The 26254-nt window shown below is 43.5% G+C and overlaps 1 protein-coding gene and 1 pseudogene across 1 annotated transcript in view; one reads left to right on the top strand and one right to left on the bottom strand.

Annotated features, from left to right (window-relative positions):
- LOC134969095 (sulfotransferase 1 family member D1-like) overlaps positions 1-26254 on the bottom strand; it is a 286533-nt pseudogene that overhangs the window by 172139 nt on the left and 88140 nt on the right.
- The window catches only part of LOC134969902 (solute carrier family 25 member 45-like), a 61124-nt gene continuing 45821 nt past the window's right edge, over positions 10952-26254 (top strand). Inside the window, 4 exon segments of the mRNA XM_063946078.1 lie at positions 10952-11048; positions 11409-11452; positions 11605-11676; positions 14157-14339. Coding sequence (XP_063802148.1) covers positions 10952-11048; positions 11409-11452; positions 11605-11676; positions 14157-14339 — 396 coding nt within the window.

The raw sequence follows: 26254 nt of genomic DNA, 5'->3' as shown, positions 1-26254 counted from the left end.
AGTAGTGTGTGGCAGCTGCAGTACTAGTAGTCAGAGTGACACACCAATAGAAATATATTTTTTGCTTTGCATCACACAGAGATAGTTGGCAATAGTGTTCGGCATCCGCAGTAATAGTACAGTGACACACCAATAGAAATATATTTTTTGCTTTGGCTCACACGCAAATATATAGCAGTAGTGTACAGCAGCCGCAGAACTAGTAGTCAGAGTGACGCACCAATAGAAATATATTTTTTGCTTTGGATCACACACAGAGGATATATAGCTGCAGTGTATGGCAGTACACAACCCCTTACTTTCAGAGAACAACACTTGATCCTATACATAGCCACAGTATGCTATATGCAGTGCACTACTATGCAGAGCCCTAACACAGTGACAGCACACCTACACAAGCAGCACTCCAGGTTATCTCAACTCTCCTGCAACCCCTCTGCTCTCTTCTGCCCCCTTTGCTCTCTCCTGCCACCTTCCCTAACTACAGCACAGAAGGAACATGTCCTTACTGTACACTCTCCAATTCTGGAGTGACGATGGCGCCGATCTCCGGGACTATACATATTAAATCAAAAACCTACGAGATCCAATGGCGGGATGATGACATTTTGCCTCGTTTTTGGATCTGAGTCAGGCACGCAAAACCGAGCCTGGCTTGGATCCGGGCTCAGTTCTCCATGTTCGGGCGGGTTTGGTTATCAGTGAACCGAACCAGCTCATCCCTAATTACAGCACATGCATAGCAGGATAAACAGTGCATACAAAAGTACAATAAAGACATAATTGCTATAAAAAGAACAATATATTCATAGTTGTTGCTAGAAAATCAGAGCTTGCTGAATCAGTACCCCAGTTGATGGCCGCAATGGGACGGTTTTAGAGTCACTGAAAGCAAACAGAATACCATTGTGGAAGTGATGACAGAAAAGGTAAGGTAAGGAATATGGGAAGAGTGTTCTGCATGTTTGACTCAGAGGGGTTGCTCAGTGTATGGGAACAAAAAGAGTTGTATAGAGTGGGTAGACTTTGATAAATAGGTGGGTTTTGAAAGCCCGTTTAAAGATACAAAGAGCAATGGAGAGTCTGATAGGGAGGTGAGTGAGTAGCAGTGGTTGGGAGCAGCATGGGTGAAGTTTTGGAACTAACAGTTGGAAGTGGGTAATCCTATGGGATGAGAAGCAGTAATTATGTGTAGAACAAAGAGGGCAGGGAGGAGTGTGAAATGGGAAGAAGTTAGAGATGTGCAAAAAAAGAGTATTTGGTGAGGGTTTTATAAGGAGATTTTCCACAAGTTTGCTTAATGGTTAAATGTTGTTTCTTCCATGTCTTTTCTGCTGTCTGGTTGTTTGCCTACTTATGGGTATATTTACTAACTTTCGTATTTCTGCCGATTTCAGATGAGATTAATCTCGGCTGAAATCGGCAGTGTGAGTTTGCAACTTTTTGAGAAAAAACACAGTAATTTACTTAACTACCACGTTTTTTCAATTCGAATTCACCGGTGTAATTTGTATTGCCGGCAGTGTTTTACGGGAGAGAATAGCTGCTAGACTTAACACAATGAAGCCCGGCCAGATCAGTGAGATCCGTGCAGGGCTTCATTGTGTACAGTATAGAAATAGTTTTTTTTTTTTTTAATTGCGTGGGGTCGCCCCTCCTAAGCATAACTAACCCCCGAGCTCTTAATTGAGGTCCAAGAGTGACCTCAATTAACCTCGTGGTTAGCCGCAGACCGCAGTTGGCTAGTGGAGCCCGGTGCTGGTTTTAAAAATACGGGGAACCCCTACGTCTTTTGTCCCCTGTATTTTTGGAACCAGGACTGGACCAAGAGTCCCGTGCTGGTTGTATAAATTCTGAGGACCCCTACACAATTTCCCCCCCGGTATTTTAACAACCAGGACCGGCTCAAAGAGCCCAAGGCTGGTTAACTCTTTCAGACACTTTTCCAGAGAAGCATGCACGTATCTCACTGATCCGTGCACGACTATCGAAACACGCCAGCCAAAAGCAGTTCTATTTGAATGTTCTATTTTTGTACGAATTCTATGCTTTCTCGGCAGTGTTTGGCTATTGTTGGTAGTGATTGAGAATACAAATTCTTAGTAAATGCCTGTGTTGTATAAAATAACAGCCGCGTTTGACCGATGATCTATTGATTCATATTTGTGTGGTCTTCAGTGTATCTCAATATGAATAGCCCCAACACTGCCGAGATTTCAGTTTGGTAAATTCCCGAGATGACACCTAGAAAAAAAAGCAAACTGGAATGGAATCGGGAGCTTAGTTAATTTCCACCTTAGTCTCCACCCATCTTTTGAAAATATACTTTTTTAAGTACAATGTGTTATATAGTTTTAATTTATCATTTTCAATCTAAATCAACTAATCATGTTTACAATGGATATTCATTTTCTAGTATATGCCCACCTACTAGTTAAATGTTACATATGCAACACACAACTCAAAGTTCAAGTCGTTTGAACTGTAAAACCTATTTTCTGCTCTTATCTCCTATAAGCAAAATCCATTCAGATCTGGAGTTTCTGCCATGCCGTCTTCTGAATTTATCGCCGGTTGGATTTCAGGTAATTTATACATTTTATCTGTATGTGGTATATGTGGTATAGAGTATGTTCCAAACACTTGCACAGAGGACTGCATATTGCTTAACATACCTTTGCAATTGTGAGGGATGTCAGTCTATGTAGTGAGATAAGTGAGACTCTCTGTGCTCATAAACACTTCAGAAGAATGTGGTGTATAATAATGGATCTGAAAGTACTGTGATAAAGGTGATATTTTTAGTGTCAAAAGCTGTTGTATGTGATGTAAGAGATGTTTGTTTATTAGTAGAGGAGGAAAGGATCCTTCCGGTGTGCTCATATTAAGCAGGCTGAGATGTGCTTTGAATGTAAATAAGAATGAGAAAAATCACATTAAGGGGATTATTCAATTTTCTGCAATATAGTGCTGCGGCCGTGGAAAACAGGTGTTTTTCGTGAATTTTTTTCCTCACCTCTATTCAGTTATACTGCACGAACACCCCCTGTCTTTCATGCGAAAATACATAGGCCCCGCATAGGCCCCGCAATAACCTCGATAAGTGCTGGGTAATTGAATATACCCTTGTGAATTAAAGTAAATTACTGCAGCTAATTGAATACTGGCCTAAGAGTTGTTTTCATAAGTGAACACGGTAAAGATAATAATTGTTTCTGGGATAATTTTTAAAAACGGGCACAAGAAAGTTAGCGTTACTTATAGCAACCCAGAGTGATCCTGTGGTCAACTGACTTGCTAACAGCTTCTGCTGATACAAATTACGGCCCTCATTCCGAGTTGATCGGTCGCAAGGCGAATTTAGCAGAGTTACACACGCTAAGCCGCCGCCTACTGGGAGTGAATCTTAGCTTCTTAAAATTGCGACCGATGTATTCGCAATATTGCGATTACTAACTACTTAGCAGTTTCAGAGTAGCTCCAGACTTACTCTGCCTGTGCGATCATTTCAGTGCTTGTCGTTCCTGGTTGACGTCACAAACACACCCAGCGTTCGGCCAGGCACTCCCACCGTTTCCCCGGCCACTCCTGCGTTTTTTCCGGAAACGGTAGCGTTTTCAGCCACACGCCCCTGAAACGCCGTGTTTCCGCCCAGTAACACCCATTTCCTGTCAATCACATTACGATCGCCGGAGCGAAGAAAAAGCCGTGAGTAAAATTACTTTCTTCATAGTAAAGTTACTTGGCGCAGTCGCAGTGCGAACATTGCGCATGCGTACTAAGCGGATTTTCACTGCGATGCGATGAAAAATACCGAGCGAACAACTCGGAATGAGGGCCTACATTTGGTCTCATCCACAGAACTACAGTATAGCAGCAGAGCACAATAATAAACTGAACAATATTAGACTATTTTTTTATTGGGTGATAGCTTTCATTTTCTTGCCCTCACTGTACTATGGGGGAAATTTATCAAAGCTTGGAGAGAGATAAAGTGAATAGATAAAGTACTAACAGCTCCTGTCGTGTTATAGACTGTTACAGACTGTGTTGGAAAAACTACAGTTACGAGCTGATTGGTTGGTACTTTTTGGTCTATGTGACAGATGTACTAAAGCTGGGTACACACTATGCCGATATCGGCCTGATCTGTCGTTTCCGGGCAATTTGGAATAACAAATCAGGCATATTGGGCAGTCTGTATCCCCGATTTACACTCTCCCGTGGTCATTAATGTTGTCTTTATCTCCATCCACTTTATCTCTCTTCAAGGCTTAGTACATAGACCTCTTTATCTCTCTCCACTTTAGCTCTCTCCAAGCTTTCATAACTCTCCCCCTGTATCTGGTTACCAGAGTTAATGGAGAAGCAGAAACAGCAATGCTATTAGACAATAGAAATGACTTTTAAGCAGAGATGGATTATAGGCGGGCAGTCATCCAGGGGGCACACACAGTGAGGTCTACCACACTCCGGCAAACACTGCCCCGGTCCAGCCCCCCTGCACCCTTCCTGGCCGGCTCCAAGTTCCGGCAGCACAGGAAGGAGTTTAACTGTGAGACGGAGACAGCTTTCTCTCTTTGAGTGAGCCCTGCCCCCATGCGGACATAATGCAGTAATTTGCGGGTGAATGGGGAAGGGGGTGGGGCCTAATGTCATGAAGTGAATGCCCCATCAGTAATCTGATGCTGCTGTAGCCTAACAGGTAGCATTTCTCCTGTTCTATTCCTCGCTTTCTCCCGTTCCACCTCTCTCTCCTTGACATCCGACTTTTCAAACATTTGAATTCCCCCCACTGTTTCTCTCCCTCTCTTGCATCCCCTTTCTCTATCCCTCTATTTGTCTCTCCCTCAGTTCTCTCCTTGGCTTTATTTTGCTCTCTCCTGCTCCCTTCTCTGTCTCCTTCCCTGACACCCTCTCTCTCTCTCCTGCGCACCCTCTCTCTCACCCCTCTCTGTCTTCCTGACTCTCTCCCTCTCTCTCTCTTGCTCCCCTCTCTCTCTCTGACACCCATTCTCTCTCCCTATCTCTCTTTTACTCCCTCTTACTCTGTCTCTCTCTCCCTCCCTGACACCATCTGTTTCTCTTTCTTCAACACCCTCTCTCTCTCCCTGAACCCCACACTCTTTCGTCCTTCCCCCTCTCTGCCTCCCTCACCCCCTTCTCTCTTTCTCTCTCCCTGACACACTCTTTGTCTCTCACCCCCCTCACACTCTCTCCTACTCTGCCAAGGGGCATAGTAGTTACATAGTTACATAGTTGTTGAGGTTGAAAAAAGACAATTTGTCCATCAAGTTTAACCTCTATATTAAAGGTTGTATCCTTGGATATCTTTTCTTGCTAAAAATTTGCCTAAACCAGTCTTGAATTTATCTATTTAGTCAGCTATTACAACCGTCTCTTGCAGAGAACTCCAAATCTTTACCGAGCTCACAGTAAAGGACCCATTCCTTTGCTGGGTATAGCACGTGTTTTTGTACAGATTTCTTGATAAACAAATCATCTGATCATTCCCTATATTGCCCATTAATGTATTTGTACATATTAATTATATCTCCTTTTAGTCGCCTCTTTTGTAATGTAAACATATCTTACCTAGTTAGCCTTTCATTATAGTCCAATGGCTCTATGCACCTAATTATTTTTGTTGCCCTTCTCTGAACTTTTTCAAGTTCCAATATTTCTTTTTTATTGTGAGGTGCCCAATACTGTACACAGTATGCCAAATGTGGCCGTACCAATTATTTATATAGTGGGAGGATTATACTTTCCTTACATGGGCCTAATTCAGACCTGATCACATGCAGGCTATTTTTTGCACTGCTGTGAACAGGTAATCACCGCCTACAGGGGAGGAGGTAATCGCTGTGCAGGGGTGCAATCGGCTGTGCAGTCAGCTGCACAAGCAAAAGTTTGTGCAGTTTCTGCATAGCCCAGGACTTACTCAGCCGCTGCGATGATCCTGGAAGAAGCTGATGTCAGGAACCCTTCCTGGAAATGGCCGGGCACGCCTGCGTTTTCCTGGACACTCCCTGAAAACGGTGAGTTGACCCCCCAGATGGCCTCTTTCTGTCAATCTTCTTGCATTCGCTGCTGCAAATGCTTTATTCGTTAGTTCCATCGCTCCATGGCACCGGCTGTCGCCGGTGACCAACATGCCTGCATATTGCGGCCCAAGCGCATGCAAAAAAAGGCAGTGTGCGATCGGGTCTGAATGACCCCCCTTGTCCCAATCCCACGTTTAATGCATGCTAAAACCTTATAATCCTTCACTACTGCACACGCACACTGGGCACTACTACTAAGTCTAGTGTCAATGAGCACACCCAAATCTTGCTCCATTACCCATTCCCCTACCATTTCCCCATTTAATTTGTAATTTGCATGTTTGTTCTTAGTCCCAAAAGACACGACTTTACATTTCTCTATATTAAACCTCATACTCCACTTTGCTGTCAAAATGTCAAGTTTGATTAGGTTGTTCTGTAGATAGTCAACATCTTTAGCTAATTTAATGACTCTACATAGTTTAGTGGCATCAGCGAAAATCGACACTTTGCTCTCAAGACCTTCTCCCAGGTCGTTAATAAATATGTTAAATAGAAGTGGCCCTGGCACAGATCCTTGTGGTATACCACTTAATACTTTTGCCCAGTTTGAATAATTACCATTGACCACCACTCTCTGTTCTCTATTTTCCAACCAATTTTTGACCCAAGTACAAATATTGCTTCCTAGACCAAGCTCTCTTAATTCATGTATCGAGTCGACCTCATGTGTCGTACAGTGTCAAAGACTTTAGTAAAATCTACAAATAGCACATCCATTGCGTTTCCCTGGTCTAAGTTCACACTCACTTCCTCATAGAAGCTGATTAAGTTTGTTTGACATGACCTATCTCTGAAGATTAAGTATAAAAGGCCTTGCTATTTCTGAGTTTATCTGCATTAAACCCTTGGGTAAAGCCCATCCGAGCCAGGAGATTTATTAGTCTTAATTTTGCTTAGTCTCTCACGGACTACTTCTTCACTTATACGAGTATTAAGTAACACGGTATTCTAATTTCTGTTGTTATATAAAATTCCCACCATTTGTTCCTCCTTAGTAAAAACCGACATAAAAAATTCATTTAATTTCTCTACTTTTTCCATGTCATCATTAATCAAAACGCCCAAATCACTTACTAAGGGACCCATATTGTCTTTTTTTAACCTTTTACTGTTGATATACTTAAAGAACTTTTTCGGGTTAGTTTTGCTCTCCTTTGCAATTTGCTTTTTGTTTTCTAATTTAGCAGCTCTAATTTCTATTTTGCATTTTTTTATTACACTCTTTATAGTAGAGGAAAGACCCCACTTCCCCATCTCACTTGAATGCTTTAAAGGCACACCTCTTTTTTTCCATTTCGTGCCTTACCATCTTGTTTAGCCACATCGGTTTATACTTAGTACTCTTGCCTTTGCTGCTCATGGGAATGAACTCATGAATATATTTGCTAGCAACATTTTAAAAACATCCCACATTTTAACAGTGCTCATACCTACACACAATGGGCCTAATTTAGACCTGATCACTGCTGAGCGTTTTTGCACAGCAGCCAATCAGGTCTGAACTGCGCATGCGCCGGAGTACGCCGACACATGCCAGACAGCCGACGGTCATCTCAGCCATGTGATCGCCTCTGCCTGATTGATAGGCAGAGGCGGTTGCAGGTGGGAGGGGGCGGGCTGGTGGCATCTGGCCTCCGTTTTATGGGCGCGGTCCAGGCAACGCAATCACTTGGGACATGTAATTTTCTTTTATTATGGTTAAAAACCTATTACCTCTAACCATATCACATGACTTCTTCAACCAGTTTATGTCTGGATAATTGAAATCCCCCATGATTAATACTTCCCCCATATCAACAGCCTTTTAAATTTGCTGTAAGAGTTGTGCTTTCTCAGTTAAACTAATATCTGGTGGTTTATAGCATGTCCCTATTAGAAGTTTTTTTGACGATTTACCTCCACTAGATGCACTAGATATTTCGACCCATAATGATTCTGTTATCCCCTCTACCCTTGTAATTTCTTTTAAATAAGGTTTTAAAATTGGCTTAACATAGAGACAGACTCATCCTCCCCTTTTATTTGCTCTGTCTCGCCTGAATAGGGTATAGTCCTCTAGGTTTACTGTCCAGTCATGAAAATCATCCCACCATGTTTCAGTAAAACCTATAATATCATATTGCTCATTCATTGCTACCAATTCTAATTCCCCCATTTTGCCTGATAGGCTTCTTGCGTTTCCCAACATACATTTTAGTTCAGTAGCAACCTTGTCTGTATTTTTTTGCTTTAATAGACTTGGTTTAATAGGCTGTTCTTCCCCTACAACCCTCTCCACCCCCATTATTCTTTATACATCCCTCATTACTACACTCACTGAACATCCCATAATTTCTTACTATTCCCTTCCCCCTGACTTCTAGTTTAAAATCTCCAACCTTCTAACCATCCTTCCCACAAGCACTGCTGCACCTTCCTCATTCAGGTGCAATCCATCACGACAAAAAAGATGGCGCTTGACCGAGAAATCTGCACAATGGGGGTAATTCCAAGTTGATCGCAGCAGGAATTTTGTTAGCAGTTGGGCAAAACCATGTGCATTGCAGGGGAGGCAGATTTAACATGTGCAGAGAGAGTTAGATTTGGGTGTGGTGTGTTCAATCTGCAATCTAATTTGCAGTGTAAAAATAAAGCAGCCAGTATTTACCCTGCACAGAAACAAAATAACCCACCCAAATCTAACTCTTTCTGCACATGTTATATCTGCCTCCCCTGCAGTGCACATGGTTTTGCCCAACTGCTAACAAAATTCCTGCTGCGATCAACTTGGAATTACCCCCAATGTTCCAAGAAATCAAATCCCTCCTTACACCAATCTCTTAGCCACACATTTACCTCCCAAATCTCTCTCTGCCTCTCTGGGCTAGCGTGTAGCACAGGTATTATTTCAGAGAATATTACCTTAGATGTCCTTGCCTAGTGAAAGCGACGGGGGTGCACAGTCGATTTTATTGGAGGGCGCCCCCACACCTTTGTTGCCCGGGGCTGCTAGCCTTAATCCATCCTTGCTTTTAAGGTTAGTGAAGACACCAATGTCTTAGGAAAAGTAATGCCATACTACAACATACTATGATGCCATACTACAACATACATACTACAACATACTATGATCAGAGCCAGCCCTAACCAATATGATGCCCTAGGGAAGATTTTGGCTGGTGGTCCATAGCACTGCCGCTAGTACCGACTCTGAACCTGCACCCCTTTCCAAGCACTATCACCCCTCACCCATAGCAGTCCTCATTTTGGTGTTCCTACCCCCTGTATTTTAAATAGTAACAGTGCGCACATTTGGCGCACAGCCAAAAAAGGTGTGTATTTTTGCTAGCAAGGGGCATGGCCACACAATAGTACCCCCAATTCAAATTATGCCACACAGTACTGCAACTTTATTCACATTTTATCATGCGATAGTGTCCCTAATTCACGTTACATCACACAGTAGTACCACTTTACTTTATAAACATTACTCCTCACAGTAGTGCCCCTTATTCACATCATATCTGCTACGGACTAAGGACACAGACACAGATCGCACTGTCCTCCCGCAGCACAGCCCCACCAGTCTGCCGGCAGACATCTCCGTACCCCGGACCAGTGCTCGCACTAAAGCAAAATTCAGCCGGGATTAAAGAGACTCATTGCGGACAAGCACCTCCAGTCATGGAGTATCTACACCCTCACATCCCGGACCAGCGCCTGCACAAGCCATGAATGCAGCGGCACCCGGCCGGGATCGAAGGGGTTTCCATTGCGGCTAAGCACCTCTAGCAAACGGAGGATCCGTGAGTAATCAGAAGCCCTTTATTGAACTAACACCGTGAGATAACAAAGTATCTATATGTTTAAAACTGCTCCTATTGAGAAAACAGCTTTGATACAATTGTTGCAACATACCAGGACATAATAACAGCCACCCCCAAAAAAGCTAGTATTAGTAGAAATACAGAGATAAACAACAAATCCTGCTACTTCTCAAATACTGGGATCAACTTTTATCATAAAATCGTTGGTGGGTAGATAAAACGCACTCTAGAGTATTTACCCACACACCATCATCGATATTTATTTTTTGATTTTTTATTATGAATTTTTTTCATAATTATTATTTATATATCTTCTGCTATTCTTTATCTCATTCTATCTTAACTATACTCACTTTATTCTAAATTCTGACTCATTGCATATTTGCACAAATTGACTGTTTTGTCATATCCTATACCGGTATAAAATATTATGATCTTATACGTTATTCTACTAGAAATATTTGCATTTTTTAAGAAAATAAAATTGGTTTTATTTTGAACTATTAACAGCCTTATGTTTTATATCGAGTAAGCGCTAGGAGAAACATATTCTGAACCATACCCCACCATATTGCTCTTTATTCACATTAGCCCACACAGTAGTGCCCTTTCTGTTAATTACACCACATAGTAGAGCACCTTATACACATAATGCCACACATTAGTAATGCATTTATACACATAATACCACACAGTAATGCCCCTTACACATATGATACACATTATTAGTGTCCTTATAAACATAATGAGCCTTACACATTTACCAACCTTTATTAATGCCCTTTTACACATATTGTCACTTACACATATGCCGCACATTATTATTGCCCTTATGCACATAATGACACACATACTGTAATGTCCCTTACACATATGCTAAATATTATAAGTGCCCTTATACACATAATGACACACATGGTGCCTCTTACACATATGCCGCACATTATTAATGCATTTATACACGACACGCATAATGCCCCTTACACATATGCCGAACACTATTGTACAACCAATCCACTTACACACAGCACTCGCATGTCCACTAATACTGACCTCTGTCTCTGCTTGGATACAGATGTGTCCTCATACATCTTGCCTCAATATGCCATGCAGCAGAAGATGCCTGGCATGAGTCAGTTGGCAGCTCTGCCTACGTTGGGCGCCTATTTTTGATGAAAATGTATGTTTTTGCTTTGCTAAGTGGCTAGGATGCACACACAGCTTCTGCTGAGTAAAATGATATGCAGCATACCTATATACTGTGTGTGACTGTGGCTGTATCTGCATACGAAATGCTACACACAGAATATAGGCATGCCGCATATCATTTTAATCAGCATAAGCTGCTTGTGCCCCTAAGCATGCCAAATGCCCTAGGCATTTGCCTGTTTGCCTATGCCTAGGACTGGCTCTGACTACAATGCCATACTACAACATAATACCTACTAAACTCATTAAGTTTTCTTCTTTTTTTTTTTTTGCTGTTTTTCAGGAGCTTTTGGACTTTTTGTGGGATATCCAATAGACACAATTAAGGTGAACAACTTAGTTTTAATTAATGCGTAAATTGAATTGGTGAGATTTAACAGTTTAACATCCAGTGTTTTTTTTTACTATATGTAGACATTTTTTTAATTACAGCCTGTCCATATTAACATAAAAATATGATAAATGTTGTTATGTTGCAGGTTCGTCTACAGACACAGTCTAGGTATCGTGGAATTATAGACTGCATAGTGAAAATTTACAAGAAAGAAACAGTAAGTATATGTGAAGAGTATAATGTAGCTATTATGCCACTAAACACTGAACTATGATATTAATACATGTAACAGAAGACATAAACCTATATCTAGAAGACGCAGTTGTAAATGTACTGATGCTTTCTGACTTGCCAGAGTACTCCTTTCATGGTAGTATTGTTTTGTTTTTATCAATATCCTTTACCTTTTGTGGGATTTAGCAAGGCATACTTTCCGACACTTCAAGTTTCCTCTCCAGGAGAATCCTGGAAACGAAAAACAGGTGGGTGGTGATGGGGCCTCTTTCGGGATGGGGCTGAAATGCTGGCAGTCAGAATACCGACCGCAGCATCCCGCTATTTAGAATCCCGACAGCGGTTGGGTCAGCCCCTAACCCCTAAACCTCCCTTACTGCAGTCTAAACATAACATTCACCCCCAGCAGCCTAACCATAACCATCCGCAGTGCTGCCTAAACCTAATCCCCCCCACTTCTCACAGCCTAAACCCCCCCCCCCTTCTGCAGCCTAACTCTAACCTTCCCCAGGGGCACCTACACCTAACCCCCTTTCCCGCAGCCTGACCCTAACCCTCCCCACACAGCCTTAACCTAACCCCCCCTGCATCTTACCCCTCTGACAGCCCAGCAGTCACTCTATCGGGATCTCAGCTGTTGGGATGCCGGCTCTGGCATTCTGATCAATGTCAGTTTTTGGGCGTCGCTATTTCGACAGCCAGGATCTCAACCGTCGGGATCCTAACTGTGTCCCCCTCTTTCCCAACTGTGGTGTTCTGGAATTTATCTCCCTACTCTGCCCTCTTCACTAGGAAGTAGGTGGAATGCTGGGTGGGTGCCCATTCTTCCGGTTTTGATTGTAAATACACTTCAAAAGATAAGTAGCTGTCAAGACAATGGCAGTAATAGCCCTAGTAAAGAATGAAATAAGTATTAAGTATAAAAATATTTATTTAGAATTATAATTCATAAAGTATCAGCAGGGAGAGCAAGCATAAATTGCTATAAAGGAAATTAGCAAAATATGCAAATGGTACAGTAGATATAATGGGCCAAATGTAATAGAGTGAGAGATTCCGAAAGTGACAGATTTGGTAAGGTTTTTCAGTTTTTTTTAAAGTGCCAATCATTTACACTGCAAAACCAGGTTGATCTTGCAGTGTAAATGATTGCCACTTTAAAAAAAAAACTGCAAAACCTTACCAAATCTCTCACTTTCTGAAACTCTCACTTTATTACATTTGGCCCAATATCTCATATAAGGGATCATTCCGAGTTGAACGCTAGCTGAAAATGTTCGCTGCGCAGCGATGATGCAAAACAATGGCACTTCTGCGCATGCGTATGCAGTGCAATGCGCACGCGCAACATGCTTTCACAACGGCCGATGTAGTTTCACACAAGGTCTAGCGAAGCTTTTCAGTCGCACTGCTGGCCGCAGAGTTTCTGGGGTCAACTGACCGTTTTCAGGGAGTGTTCGGAAAAACGCAGGCGTGCCAGGAAAAATGCAGGAGTGGCTGGGCGAATGCATGTTCGTGACGTCAAAACAGGAACTGAACAGTCTGAAGTGATCGCAAGCGCTGAGTAGGTCTGAAGCTACTCTGAAACTGCACAAAATTATTTTGTAGCCGCTGTGCGATCCTTTCATTCACACTTCTGCTAACCTAAAATACACTCCCAGTGGGAGGCGGCATAGCGTTTGCATGGCTGCTAAAAACAGCTAGCGAACGATCAACTCAGAATGACCCCCATAATCTGCTGAAACCTCCAAAGTAAATGCCCATTTCAAGATTGTGTCCCCTCAATGACACCCTACCTTAGTCATGTGCTTATCCAGTGCATGCATAGGACATAGGCGGCATTGTGCATGCTCCGATCTGGCACTCATGCAGGTCAAACAGTGTAGCTGAAGCAGCCAAGTGTAGGAACACCACCAGGATTTCTGTAGCCCAGTAACACCCCTTGCAATTACATTACTGTGCATATAGGATCAATTGCTTTTTGAAACCTCCAAACTGTCCTGATATGGGGGCAGCAGTCCTGATTCTGGGAATTAACAAACGACAACCTACAGTAATGCGCTTCAAGGAACCTTTTAGTAATATTTAAAAAATATATATACTGTATAGATATATATATATATATATATATCTGTGTAATTATAATAAAAACTGTGCAAATCTTGCAGCTGTTTTGATGGTTGTAACCCAAAACTGAAAGAAAGCTGTGCTTCTGCAGCACAGTTTTTAATATATTTCTGTGATTCTGGGGAATATTGGTAGGTATGTTCTCCTCAAAGCCGATAGCATTTATATTATATTGGTATTGAAGCTTCAGTTTGAATGGTACATGAAAAAATATCTGTGCTGCGCTGTCAGCTTGGCCCGGTTGTTTTAGAACTTTATACATAAAAAAAACTGATTTACTTTTGCTGTCTATTATTTTACATTTAATCTTACTTTGACTTTCTGTTCATGTTTTAGATTTTTGGATTTTTTAAAGGCATGAGTTTTCCCGTGGGCAGTGTGGCAGTCAGTAATTCCCTAATATTTGGATCATATAGCAACGCATTATACTATTTATCTGGCACAACATGTAAGGACTGGTCAAACCCACCAAAAAAACATAATGTTTTCCTGTCTGGCTGCTTTGCAGGCTTTGTTCAAGTAAGTTTTGATTACATCTAAAGACTTACTAGCTTGAGAATCAGAAATGGAATTAAGGACAAATGTTGACATTTATGGATTTTAGACCATCTATTTCATTTAAATTTTGCCATTTTTTAAACACTGTGCTGCACATTATCTATTCATTTGGTTATGTTGTAGAGGGATGAGGATTAATAAATCGGCAATGTATAGGTCGGCAATCCTTAAGTCAACACCATATGGTCGACATGTGTTAGGTCGACAGGTACAAAAGTTTGACAGATGAAAGGTCGACAGTGCTTAATGCCGTCAGGTACAAAAGGTCGACAAAGCCAAAATCTAGGTTCTTACCTGTTATCTAACCACCATCAATACAAACTTGTTTGCTCTCCATGCTTCAGGCAGGTTACTATTCCCAATAGATATTCACGTGGAAAGTCAAAAACATGTTGAAAAAATATGTCGACCATAGAAAATGTGACGACCATTTTAATGTCGACATTTTGAACTTGAAAACTTTAAGCACTGTCAACCTAATGTAAGTAGACCATATGGTGTCGGCCTATACATTATCGATCTATCATTGATAGTTCCCTAAAAACACATTACTAATCACATGGGCACATCCTCAAAATGATATGCATACAGGGAAATGTGCACATGGTATACATTCAGAATGTCAGTGTGGTCTGAATGTCAACATTTAGAATGTTGACATTGACAGTTTAGAATGTTGACATTGACAGAATGTTGAAATTAAATAGGTCAACATTCGCAATGTTGACTGTGACAGAATGTCCACATGACATAATGTCAACATTGTGAATGTTGACAATAGAATGTTGACAGTCGATGGTAGGACAATATTTGGGTTTTAGGGTTAGGCTCCAATGAGGTTGGTATCTGCAATATTCACTATTGCTACAGGCATTTGTACGCTTGCCATGCCATCCATCAACATTCACAATGTCAACCTTGTGAATGTTGACATTTTGACACTGAGCAGAGCCGTAACTAAACTTTTTGGTGCCCTGTGCCAGAAAGAAAAGTGGTGCCATGCCCCCGCATTTTTTCCAATAGTGACATAAGGTGCATGCCCTTGTGAGGAAGGGTCATGACAAAATTAATCCCAGTGATTAAGCCCATGTGTATGTGTACTTTGGAAGCTTTCCTTAGCCTGGTGCCCTCACAGACATTTTACTGGTAACATATGCTTTCCTTGGTGCGGCACTCGTAGGCATTAATAATAATGCTGGATACAGCAGTGTTTGAACACGTTTCAATGTATAGACATTGTCATCAGCACCTGATGACAATGTCTGCACATTGAAACATTGTGATCAAACTCTGCTGTGTCCAGCGTTATTATTAATGCCTATGAGTGCAGCACTAAGGAAAGCGTATATATATATATATATATATATATATATATATATATATATATATAGCAAATGGATCGGCACTCGCCTTACCCTAACTTAAAGTGCTCTGGTGCCTTCTAGAAAACAAATGTCCATGTAACAACGAACTCCACTCAGCGCCACTCAGAGGCTGGACAAACATCAGAACTTTAAATCATCTTGTGCTTTAATGTGCCTCCAAAGCTTGTATTCCAACATTTCAGGGTGCAACCGCCCCTTTGTCAAGGTGAGCAAAACAGAATGGAGTTTGTTGTTACATATATATATATATATATATATATGAGATGAGCAGGTTTGGTTCCCTGAGAACTGTACCCATCCCCCCCCCCCCCCCCCGAACTTCATGCTCCGAGTCCGAATCCGGCTTGGATTTTCCCGCCAGATTCGGAAACCAGAACGAGGCACAATGATCCGAGTCCGGCTTGGGTTTTCCCCTAAGACCCGGAAATTAGAACGAGACAGAATCCTGCTGTCAGATTCTTGCGGGTTTTAGATTCCATATAAGGAGCTGCGCATCGCCGCTATTTTCACTCCAGTCCTGGAGAGTGTAGCGAGAGGACGTGCCTCCTCAGTGTCTGTGCGGGAAAGTGGTGTGGCGCATGGGGTGATGGCCTGCTCTTTTGTATCATTCCAGTGGTGCTGTCTTCTGCTGCATCAGTCCAGTGGTGGTGTCTTGTGCTGCATTAGTCCAGTCACAGTGGTGGTGTCCTGTGCTGTCATAAGTCCAGTGCTGCTGTATAAGTCTAGTCCAGTGTTGCTGTCGTGTGCTGTATTAGTTCAGTGGTGGTGTCCTGTGCTGCCATAAGTCCAGTTGTGGTGTCCTGTGTTGCCATAAGTCCAGTGCTGCTGTATAAGTACAGTCCACTGGTGCTGTCTTGTGCTGCATCAGTCCAGTCACTCCAGTGGTGGTGTCCTGTGCTGCCATAAGTCCAGTGGTGGTGTCCTGTGCTGTCATAAGTCCAGTGCTGCTGTATAAATCCAGTCCAGTGGTGCTGTCCTGTGCTGCCATAAGTCCAGTGGTGATGCTGTATAAGTCCAGTTCAGTGGTGCTGTCTTGTGCTACATAAGTCCAGTGGTGATATCCTGTGCTGCCATAAGTCCAGTGGTGGTGTCCTGTGCTGCCATAACTCCAGTGGTGCTGCTGTATAAATTCAGTCCAGTGGTGCTGCCATATAATTCCAGTCCAGTGGTGCTGTCGTATAAGTCCAGTCCAGTGGTGCTGCCGAACAAGTCCAGCAGTACTGCCGTATAAGTCCAGTGGTACTGCTGTATAAGTCCAGTCCAGTGGTGCTGCCATATGAGTCCAGAACAGTGGTGCTGCCATATAAGTCCACCGGTACTGCTGTATAAGTCCAGTGGTACAGCCGTATAAGTCCAGCGGTACAGCCGTATAAGTCCAGTGGTACTGCCGTATAAGTCCAGGGGTATTGCTGTATAAGTACAGCGGTACAGCCGTATAAGTTTAGTGGTGCTGTCCTGTGCTGTATATCATTTACGCCAAATAAATGGGTTATTAATATTTAATCCAAATAATTTTTACAGGGTACGCTCTCCTGTGCTGCATATTATTATAATAACTCCAAATGAAAGGGTTATTATCCAAATAATTTTTACAGGCTTTGCCATGTGTGTGTGATTTTGGGGTATGCTCTCCTGTGCTGTATATTATTATAATAACTCCAAATAAAAGGGTTATTATCCAAATAATTTTTACAGGCTTTGCCGTGTGTGTGTGGTTTAGGGGTACGCACTTCTGTGCTGCATATTATTATAATAACTCCAAATAAAAGGGTTATTATCCAAATAATTTTTTACAGGCTTTGCTTTGTGTGTGTGCTTTAGGGGTATGCTCACCTGTGCTGCATATTATTATAATAACTCCAAATAAAAGGGTTATTATCCAGATATTTTGTATAGGCTTTGCCCTGTGTGGTGTAGGGGTATGCTCTCCTGTGCCGCATATTGTGTTATATAACTCCAGAAAAATAATTGAGAACAAAAATTTGGTAGGATAAAATAGGGAAAGATCAAGAACCACTTCCTCCTAGTGCTGAAGCTGCTGCCACTAGTCATGACATAGACAATGAAATGTCAGCAAATTTGTCTGCCAAGGCCGATGCCCAATGTCATAGTAGAGGGCATGAAAAATCCAAAAAGCAAAAGTTCAGTAAAATGACCAAAAAAAAATAAATGTAAATGGTCTGAGGAGAAACGTAAACTTGCCAAAATGCAATTTACGACACGGAGTGGCAAGGAATGGCTAAGGCCCTGGCCTGTGTTCATGGCTAGTGGTTCAGCTTCACATGACGATGGAAGCCCTCATACTCTCGCTAGAAAAATGAAAAGAGTTAAGCTAGCAAAAGCACAGCAAAGAACTATGCGTTCTAATATGGTATCACAAATCCCCAAGGAGAGTCCAAGTGTGTTGGCGGTTGTCATGCCTGACCTTCCCAACACTGGATGGGAAGAGGTAGCTCCTTCTACCATTTGCACGCCCTCTGCAAGTGCTGGAAGGAGCACCTACAGTCCAGTTTCTGATATTCAAATTGAAGATGTCACTGTTGAAGTACACCAGGATGAGGATATGGGTGTTGCTGGTGCTGAGGAGGAAATTGACAAGGAGGATTCTGATGGTGATGTGGTTTGTTTAAATCAGGCACCGGGGGAGACAGTTGTTGTCCGTGGTATAAATAAGCCCACTGTCATGACTGGGCAAAATACCAAAAATGCCACCTCTTTGGTGTGGAATTATTTCTCCACAAATCCGGACAACAGGTGTCGAGCCATCTGTTGCCTATGTAAATCTATAATAAGTTGGGGTAAGGACGTTAACCACCTTGGAACATCCTCCCTATACGTCATCTGCAGTGCATTCTTCATAAGTCATTGTCAAGTTCAGAAACTTTGGGTAATAGCGTAAGCAGTCCACTGACACCTAAATGATGTGGTTTTGTTTGAATATTACTTCTCTGTGAAGATGAGGATGTAAAAACTGAAGGGGGGGGGGGGGGATCTGAGGACGAGGACAACATCTTGCCACTGTAGAGCCAGTTTGTGCAAGGAGAGATTAATTGCTTCTTTTTTGGTGGGGGTCCAAACAAACCAATCATTTCAGCCACAGTCGTGTCGCTGAAATGATTGGTTTGTTAAAGTGTGCATGTCCTGTTTATACAACATAAGGGTGGGTGGGAGGGCCTAAGGGCAATTCCATCTTGTACCTCTTTTACTTCTTTGCGTTATATGCTCTTTGGGGCCTAGTTTTTAAAAGTGCCCTCCTGTCTGACACTGCAGTGCCACTCCTAGATGGGCCAGGTGTTTGTGCCAGTCACTTGGGTCGCTTAGCTTGGTCATCCAGCTACCACATTGCACCTTTTTTTCATCTTTGCATTATGTGCTCCTTGAGGCCTAGTTTTTAAAAGTGCCATCCTGTCTGACACTGCAGTGCCACTCCTAGATGAGCCAGGTGTTTGTGCCGCACACTTGTGTCACTTAGCTTAGTCATCCAGCGACCTTGGTGCAACCTTTTGGCCTAAAAACAATATTGTGAGGTGAGAGGTGTTCAGAATAGACTGGAAATGTGTGGAAATTAATGTTATCGAGGTTAATAATACCATAGAATCAAAATTACCCCAAATTCTGTGATTTTAGCTGTTTTTATGTTTTTTTCAAAAATCATCCAAACCCAAAACCAAAACCCGAAAGGGTGGTTTTGAAAACACCAATGCAGATCCAAGACACGAGCGGGGATCCAGATCCAAAACCAAAACATAGAACATGAAAAGTACCCACCGCACATCTCGATTATATATATAATATATATATATACACATATATACACTGCTCAAAAAAATAAAGGGAACACTAAAATAACACATCCTAGATCTGAATGAATGAAATATTCTTATTAAATACTTTGTTCTTTACATAGTTGAATGTGCTGACAACAAAATCACACAAAAATTATCAATGGAAATCAAATTTATTAACCCATGGAGGTCTGGATTTGGAGTCACACTCAAAATTAAAGTGGGAAAACACACTACAGGCTGATCCAACTTTGATGTAATGTCCTTAAAACAAGTCAAAATGAGGCTCAGTAGTGTGTGTGGCCTCCACGTGCCTGTATGACCTCCCTACAACACCTGGGCATGCTCCTGATGAGGTGGCGGATGGTCTCCTGAGGGATCTCCTCCCAGACCTGGACTAAAGCATCCGCCAACTCCTGGACAGTCTGTGGTGCAACGTGGCGTTGGTGGATGGAGCGAGACATGATGTCCCAGATGTGCTCAATTGGATTCAGGTCTAGGGAACGGGTGGGCCAGTCAATAGCATCAATGCCTTCGTCTTGCAGGAACTGCTGACACACTCCAGCCACATGAGGTCTAGCATTGTCTTGCATTAGGAGGAACCCTGGGCCAACCGCACTAGCATATGGTCTCACAAGAGGTCTGAGGGGTCTGATCTCATCTCGGTACCTAATGGCAGTCAGGCTACCTCTGGCGAGCACATGGAGGGCTGTGCGGCCCCCCAAAGAAATGCCACCCCACACCATTACTGACCCACTGCCAAACCGGTCATGCTGGAGGATGTTGCAGGCAGCAGAACATTCTCCTTGGCGTCTCCAGACTCTGTCACATCTGTCACATGTGCTCAGTGAGAACCTGCTTTCATCTGTGAAGAGCACAGGGCGCCAGTGGCGAATTTGCCAATCTTGGTGTTCTCTGGCAAAGGCCAAATGTCCTGCATGGTGTTGGGCTGTAAACACAACCCCCACCTGTGGACGTCGGGCCCTCATACCTCCTTCATGGAGTCTGTTTCTGATCGTTTGAGTAGACACATGCACATTTGTGGCTTGCTGGAGGTCATTTTGCAGGGCTCTGGCAGTGCTCCTCCTGTTCCTCCTTGCACAAAGGCGGAGGTAGCGGTCCTGCTGCTGGGTTGTTGCCCTCCTACGGCCTCCTCCACGTCTCCAGATGTACTGGCCTGTCTCCTGGTAGCGCCTCCATGCTCTGGACACGACGCTGACAGACACAGCAAACCTTCTTGCAACAGCTCGCATTGATGTGCCATCCTGGATGAGCTGCCCTACCTGAGCCACTTGTGTGGGTTGTAGACTCCGTCTCATGCTACCACTAGAGTGAAAGCGCCACCAGCTTTCAAAAGTGACCAAAACATCAGCCAGAAAGCATAGGAGCTGAGAAGTGGTTTGTGGTCACCACCTGCAGAACAACTCCTTTATTGGGGGGTGTCTTGCTAATTGCCTATAATTTCCACCTGTTGTCTACTCCATTTGCACAACAGCATGTGAAATTGATTGTCAGTCAGTGTTGCTTCCTAAGTGGACAGTTTAATTTCACAGAAGTGTGATTGACTTGGAGTTACATTGTATTGTTTAAGTGTTCCCTTTATTTTTTTGAGCAGTGTATATATATATATATATATATATATATATATAAAATAGGATTTTAATTACCTACCAGTAAATCCTATTCTTGTAGTCCGTAAAGGATGCTGGGGTCCATATCAGTACCATGGGGTATATACAGGTCCACTAAGAGCCACTGGCACTTTAAGAGTTTGAGAGTGTGGGCTGGCTCCTCCCTCTATGCCCCTCCTACCAGACTCAGTGTAGAAACTGTGCCCGAGGAGACCGATATCTTCGAGAGAAGGATTTTACACAGATAGTGGTGAGATTCACACCAGCTCACACAACAAGGCAAAGCCAGCTAAATAGCTTGAAACTCAGCAACAGCTGAAACATTACTAAAGCAAGTAACAAAGCAGTACTTAACTAAGAACAAAGTCGTATTGAACCATATAAAGACTGCAGGATAACGAATCGCTGGGCGGACGCCCAGCATCCTCTACGGACTACGAGAAAATGATTTACTGGTAGGTAATTAAAATCCTATTTTCTCTTATGTCCTAAAGCACAGGTTCTCAAACTCGGTCCTCAGGACCCCACATGGTGCATGTTTTGCAGGTCTCCTCACAGAATCACAAGTGACATAATTAGTTCCACCTGTGGACCTTTTACAATGTGTCAGTGAGTAATTAATACACCTGTGCACTTGCTGGGTTACCTGCAAAACATGCACTGTGTGGGGTCCTGAGGACCGAGTTTGAGAACCCCTGTCCTAAAAGATGCTGGGGTCCATATTAGTACCATGGGGATGTACCAAAGCTCCTAGAATGGGAGGGAGAGCGCGGAGGCTCCTGCAGAACTGATTAACCAAACTTTAGGTCCTCAGCGGCCAAAGTATCGAACTTGTAGAACTTAGCAAACGTGTTCGACCCAGACCAAGTAGCCGCTCTGCAAAGTTGTAAAGCCAAGACACCCCGGGCAGCTGCCCAGAAGAACCCACCTTACGAGTAGAGTGGGCTTTAACAGATTTTGGACACGGCAAGCCTGCCGTAGAATACGCATGCTGGATATTGAACCAGATCCAGCGAGAGATCGTCTGCTTAGAAGCAGGACACCCAATTTTCTTGGGATCATACAGGACAAACAGAGAGTCCGATTTTCTGTGACGAGCAGTCTTCTTCACATAGATCTTCAGTGCCCTTACGACATCCAAGGACTTTGAAGTAATTGAGGAGTCAGTAGCAACTGGCACCACAATAGTTGACATGAAAAGCTGACACAACCTTAGGAAGAAACTGCTGACGGGTCCGGAGCTCAGATCTATCTTCATGGAAGATCAAGTAGGGGCTTTTAAAAGACAAAGCCTCAAACTCAGACACATGTCTAGTAGTAGCTAAGGCCAACAAAGTGACAGCCTTCCATGTGAGAAACTTGACCTCAACCTCCTGTAGAGGCTCGAACCAATCTGATTGTAGGAACTGTAACACCACGTTAAGATCCCAGGGTGCTGTAGGCGGCACAAAGGGAGGCTGGATGTGCAGAACTCCTTTCAAGAAAGTCTGAATCTTAGGGAGGGAAGCCAGTTGTTTCTGGAAGATTTGGATAGGGCCGAAATCTGGACCTTTACGGATCCCAACCTCAGGCCCATATCCACACCTGCTTGCAGGAAGAGGAGAAACCGTCCAAGTTGAAACTACACCGTAGGAAACTTCTTGGACTCACACCAAGATACATACTTTTTCCAAATGCGATGGTAATGTTTAGACATTACTCCTTTCCTAGCCTGTAACAGGGTAGGAATAACCTTGTTCGGAATACCCTTCCGAGCTAATATTCGGCGTTCAACTTCCATGCCGTCAAACATAGGCACGGTAAGTCTTGATAAGTGAATGGCCCCTGTTGCAGTAAGTCCTCCCGAAGAGGAAGTGGCTTCGGATCTTCCAGCAGAAGACCCAAAAGATCCGCGTACCAAGCACTTCTTTGCCAGTCCGGAGCAATGGGGATTGCCTGAACTCTTGTTCTCCTTATGAGTTTTAGAACTCTTGGAATGAGTGGAAGTGGAGGAAACACGTACACCGACTGGAACACCCGCGGAGACATCAAGGCGTCTACTGCCACAGCTTGCGGGTCCCTTGACTCGGAGCAATACCTCCAAAGCTTCTTGTTGAGACGGGAGGCCATCATGTCTATTTGAGGTACTCCCCAAAGATCTGTCACCTCCTTGAACACCTCCAGATGGAGGCCCCACTCTCCTGGATGGAGATCGTGTCTGCTGAGGAAGTCCGCTTCACAGTTGTCTACTCCCGGAATAAAGATTGCTGACAACGCCAACGCGTGTTTTTGTGCCCAGAGGATGATTCTAGTTACCGCTGACATTGCAGCTCTGCTCTTCGTTCCGCCCTGTCAGTTTATGTAAGCCACCGTCGTTACATTGTCTCACTGCACTTGAATCGCTCGATCTCGCAGAAGATGAGCTGCTTGGAGAAGAACGTTGTAGATGGCTCTTAGTTCCAGAATGTTTATTGGAAGACTGGATTCCAGGCTTGACAACCTTCCATGGAAATTTTCCCCTTGAGTGACTGCTCCCCAGCCCCGGAGACTTGCATCCGTGGTTAGAAGGGTCCAGTCCTGAATCCCAAACCTGCGGCCCTTCAGAAGATGAGGTATTTGCAGCTACCAGAGGAGTGAGATCCTGGCTTTCGGCAACAGACGTAATCTCTGGTGCATGTGTAGATGAGATCCCGACCACTTGTCCAGGAGATCCAGTTGGAAGGACCGAGCATGAAACCTTCCGTACTGTAGAGCCTCTTCCCCAGAAGGCGAATGCACTGATGAACCAATACCCGGGCTGGCTTCAGGACGTCCCGGACCATTGTTTAAATCACCAACACTTTCTCCTCTGGCAGAAACACCCTCTGCACTTCCGTGTCGAGGATCATTCCCAGAAAAGACAATCTCCTTGTTGGCTCTGTAAAGTCCGATTTACTTACAAGGAAATGCAATACCTAATCACACTGTGGTTCATGCCGCTGCGGCCGCTAAACGTGAACAATAACCTTTAAGATGTGTATGCACGTTACGTGTACACGCCGACACTCTGTTCGCACAATGCAGTGACACATGTGGCTAAATACACCTTATTCCCCAAACAAGAATGGAATGCGACACCAGTAGTTAAATGTTATGTTGTGGTCCAACGCATCAACAATATTTACTCAAAAGAAACAAGTAAAGATACAACAATATTACAGAGAAGAGCTACAACCAATAGTACATACGTTTGTTCGCCAGCGCTCCCGGATCCAGGCCTCAGTCAGTCTTAGCAAGATGACCTCCAAAAAATAGACTAGTGCCTGGTCAGGGAGCCTTTCTTTTATACAATGGGTCCAAATACAATACAATAGGAAATGTAAGCTCTTCTTCCATAGGTCAAGGGGCAGGTCATTTACAGTACGTGAGGGGTCATAGGTTGGTTTAAATGAGTGGGCGATGCTTGGTCCAGGTGTGCTTGCAGGTCTCCACCACCGGGTTCCCGCCGAATATCATGAGTACAGTTTTTACAGTATTTGTGAATATTACAATTCTGCGCATATCTATGCGCAGAAATATGCGATTAACTGCACATAATAACCGGAACATAGATCTCAAAATACTACACGACATATAAGGGAGGATGTTCCTAGGTGGTTAACGTCCTTACCCCTACTTATTACAGATTGACAGAGGCGGCACACGGCTTGACACCTGTTGTCTGGATTTGTGGAGAAATAATTCCACACCGAAGAGGTGGCACTTTTGGTATTTTGCCCAGTCATGAAAATGGGCTTATTTATACCATGGACAACAACTGTCTCCCCCGGTGCCTGATTTAAACAAACCACATCACCATCAGAATCCTCCTTGTCAATTTCCTCCTCAGCACCAGCAACACCCATATCCTCATCCTTGTGTACTTCAAGAGTGACATCTTCAATTTGAATATCAGAAACTGGACTGTGGGTACTCCTTCCAGCACTTGAAGAGGGCGTGCAAATGGTGTAAGGAGCCACCTCTTCCCATCCAGTGTTGGGAAGGTCAGGCATGACAACCACCAACACACTTGGACACTCCTTGGGAATTTGTGATACCATCTTAGAATACACAGTTCATTACTGTGCTTTTGCCAGCTTAACTCTTCATTTTTCTAGCGGAAGTATGAGTGCTTCCATCGTCATGCGAAGCTGAACCACTAGTCATGAACATAGGCCAGGGCCTTAGCCATTCCTTGCCACTCCGTGTCGAAAATGGCATATTGGCAAGTTTACGTTTTTCTCCTCAGACCATTTAACTTTTTTTTTTAACTGAACTTTTGCTTTTTGACATGCCCTCTACTATGACATTGGGTATCGGCCTTGGCAGAAAACGTTGATGGCATTTCATCGTCTTTGTCATGACTGGTGGCAGCAGCTTCAGCACTAGGAGGAAGTGGTTCTTGATCTTTCCCTATTTTATTCTCCAAATTTTTGTTCTCCATTATTTTTCTGGAGTTATACAACACAATATGCGGCACAGGAGAGCGTACCCCTACACCACACAGGGCAAAACCTGTAAAAATTATATTTGGATTAAATGTTAATAACCCCTTTATTTGGAGTAAATAATATACAGCACAGGACAATACCACTGGTCTGATGCAGGACAACACAGCGACACTGTAAGGGACTTATTATACAGCAGCACTGGACATATGGCAGCAGAGGACACCACCACTGTGACTGATCACTGGACTGACTGATGCACAGGACACTACCACTGGTCTGATGCAGGACAACATAGCGATACTGTAAGAGACTTATTATACAGCAGCACTGGACATATGGCAGCAGAGGACACCACCACTGTGACTGGTCACTGGACTGACTGATGCACAGGACACTACCACTGGTCTGATGCAGGACAACACAGCGACACTGTAAGAGACTTATTATACAGCAGCACTGGACATATGGCAGCAGAGGACACCACCACTGTGACTGATCACTGGACTGACTGATGCACAGGACACTACCACTGGTCTGATGCAGGACAACATAGCGACACTGTAAGGGACTTATTATACAGCAGCAATGGACATATGGAAGCAGAGGCCACCGCCACTGTGACAGATC

This window comes from Pseudophryne corroboree, chromosome 11 (assembly GCF_028390025.1).
Source record: "Pseudophryne corroboree isolate aPseCor3 chromosome 11, aPseCor3.hap2, whole genome shotgun sequence".
NCBI classification, from domain to species: Eukaryota; Metazoa; Chordata; class Amphibia; order Anura; family Myobatrachidae; genus Pseudophryne; species Pseudophryne corroboree.
This window is presented reverse-complemented; position numbering and strand designations above follow the sequence as displayed.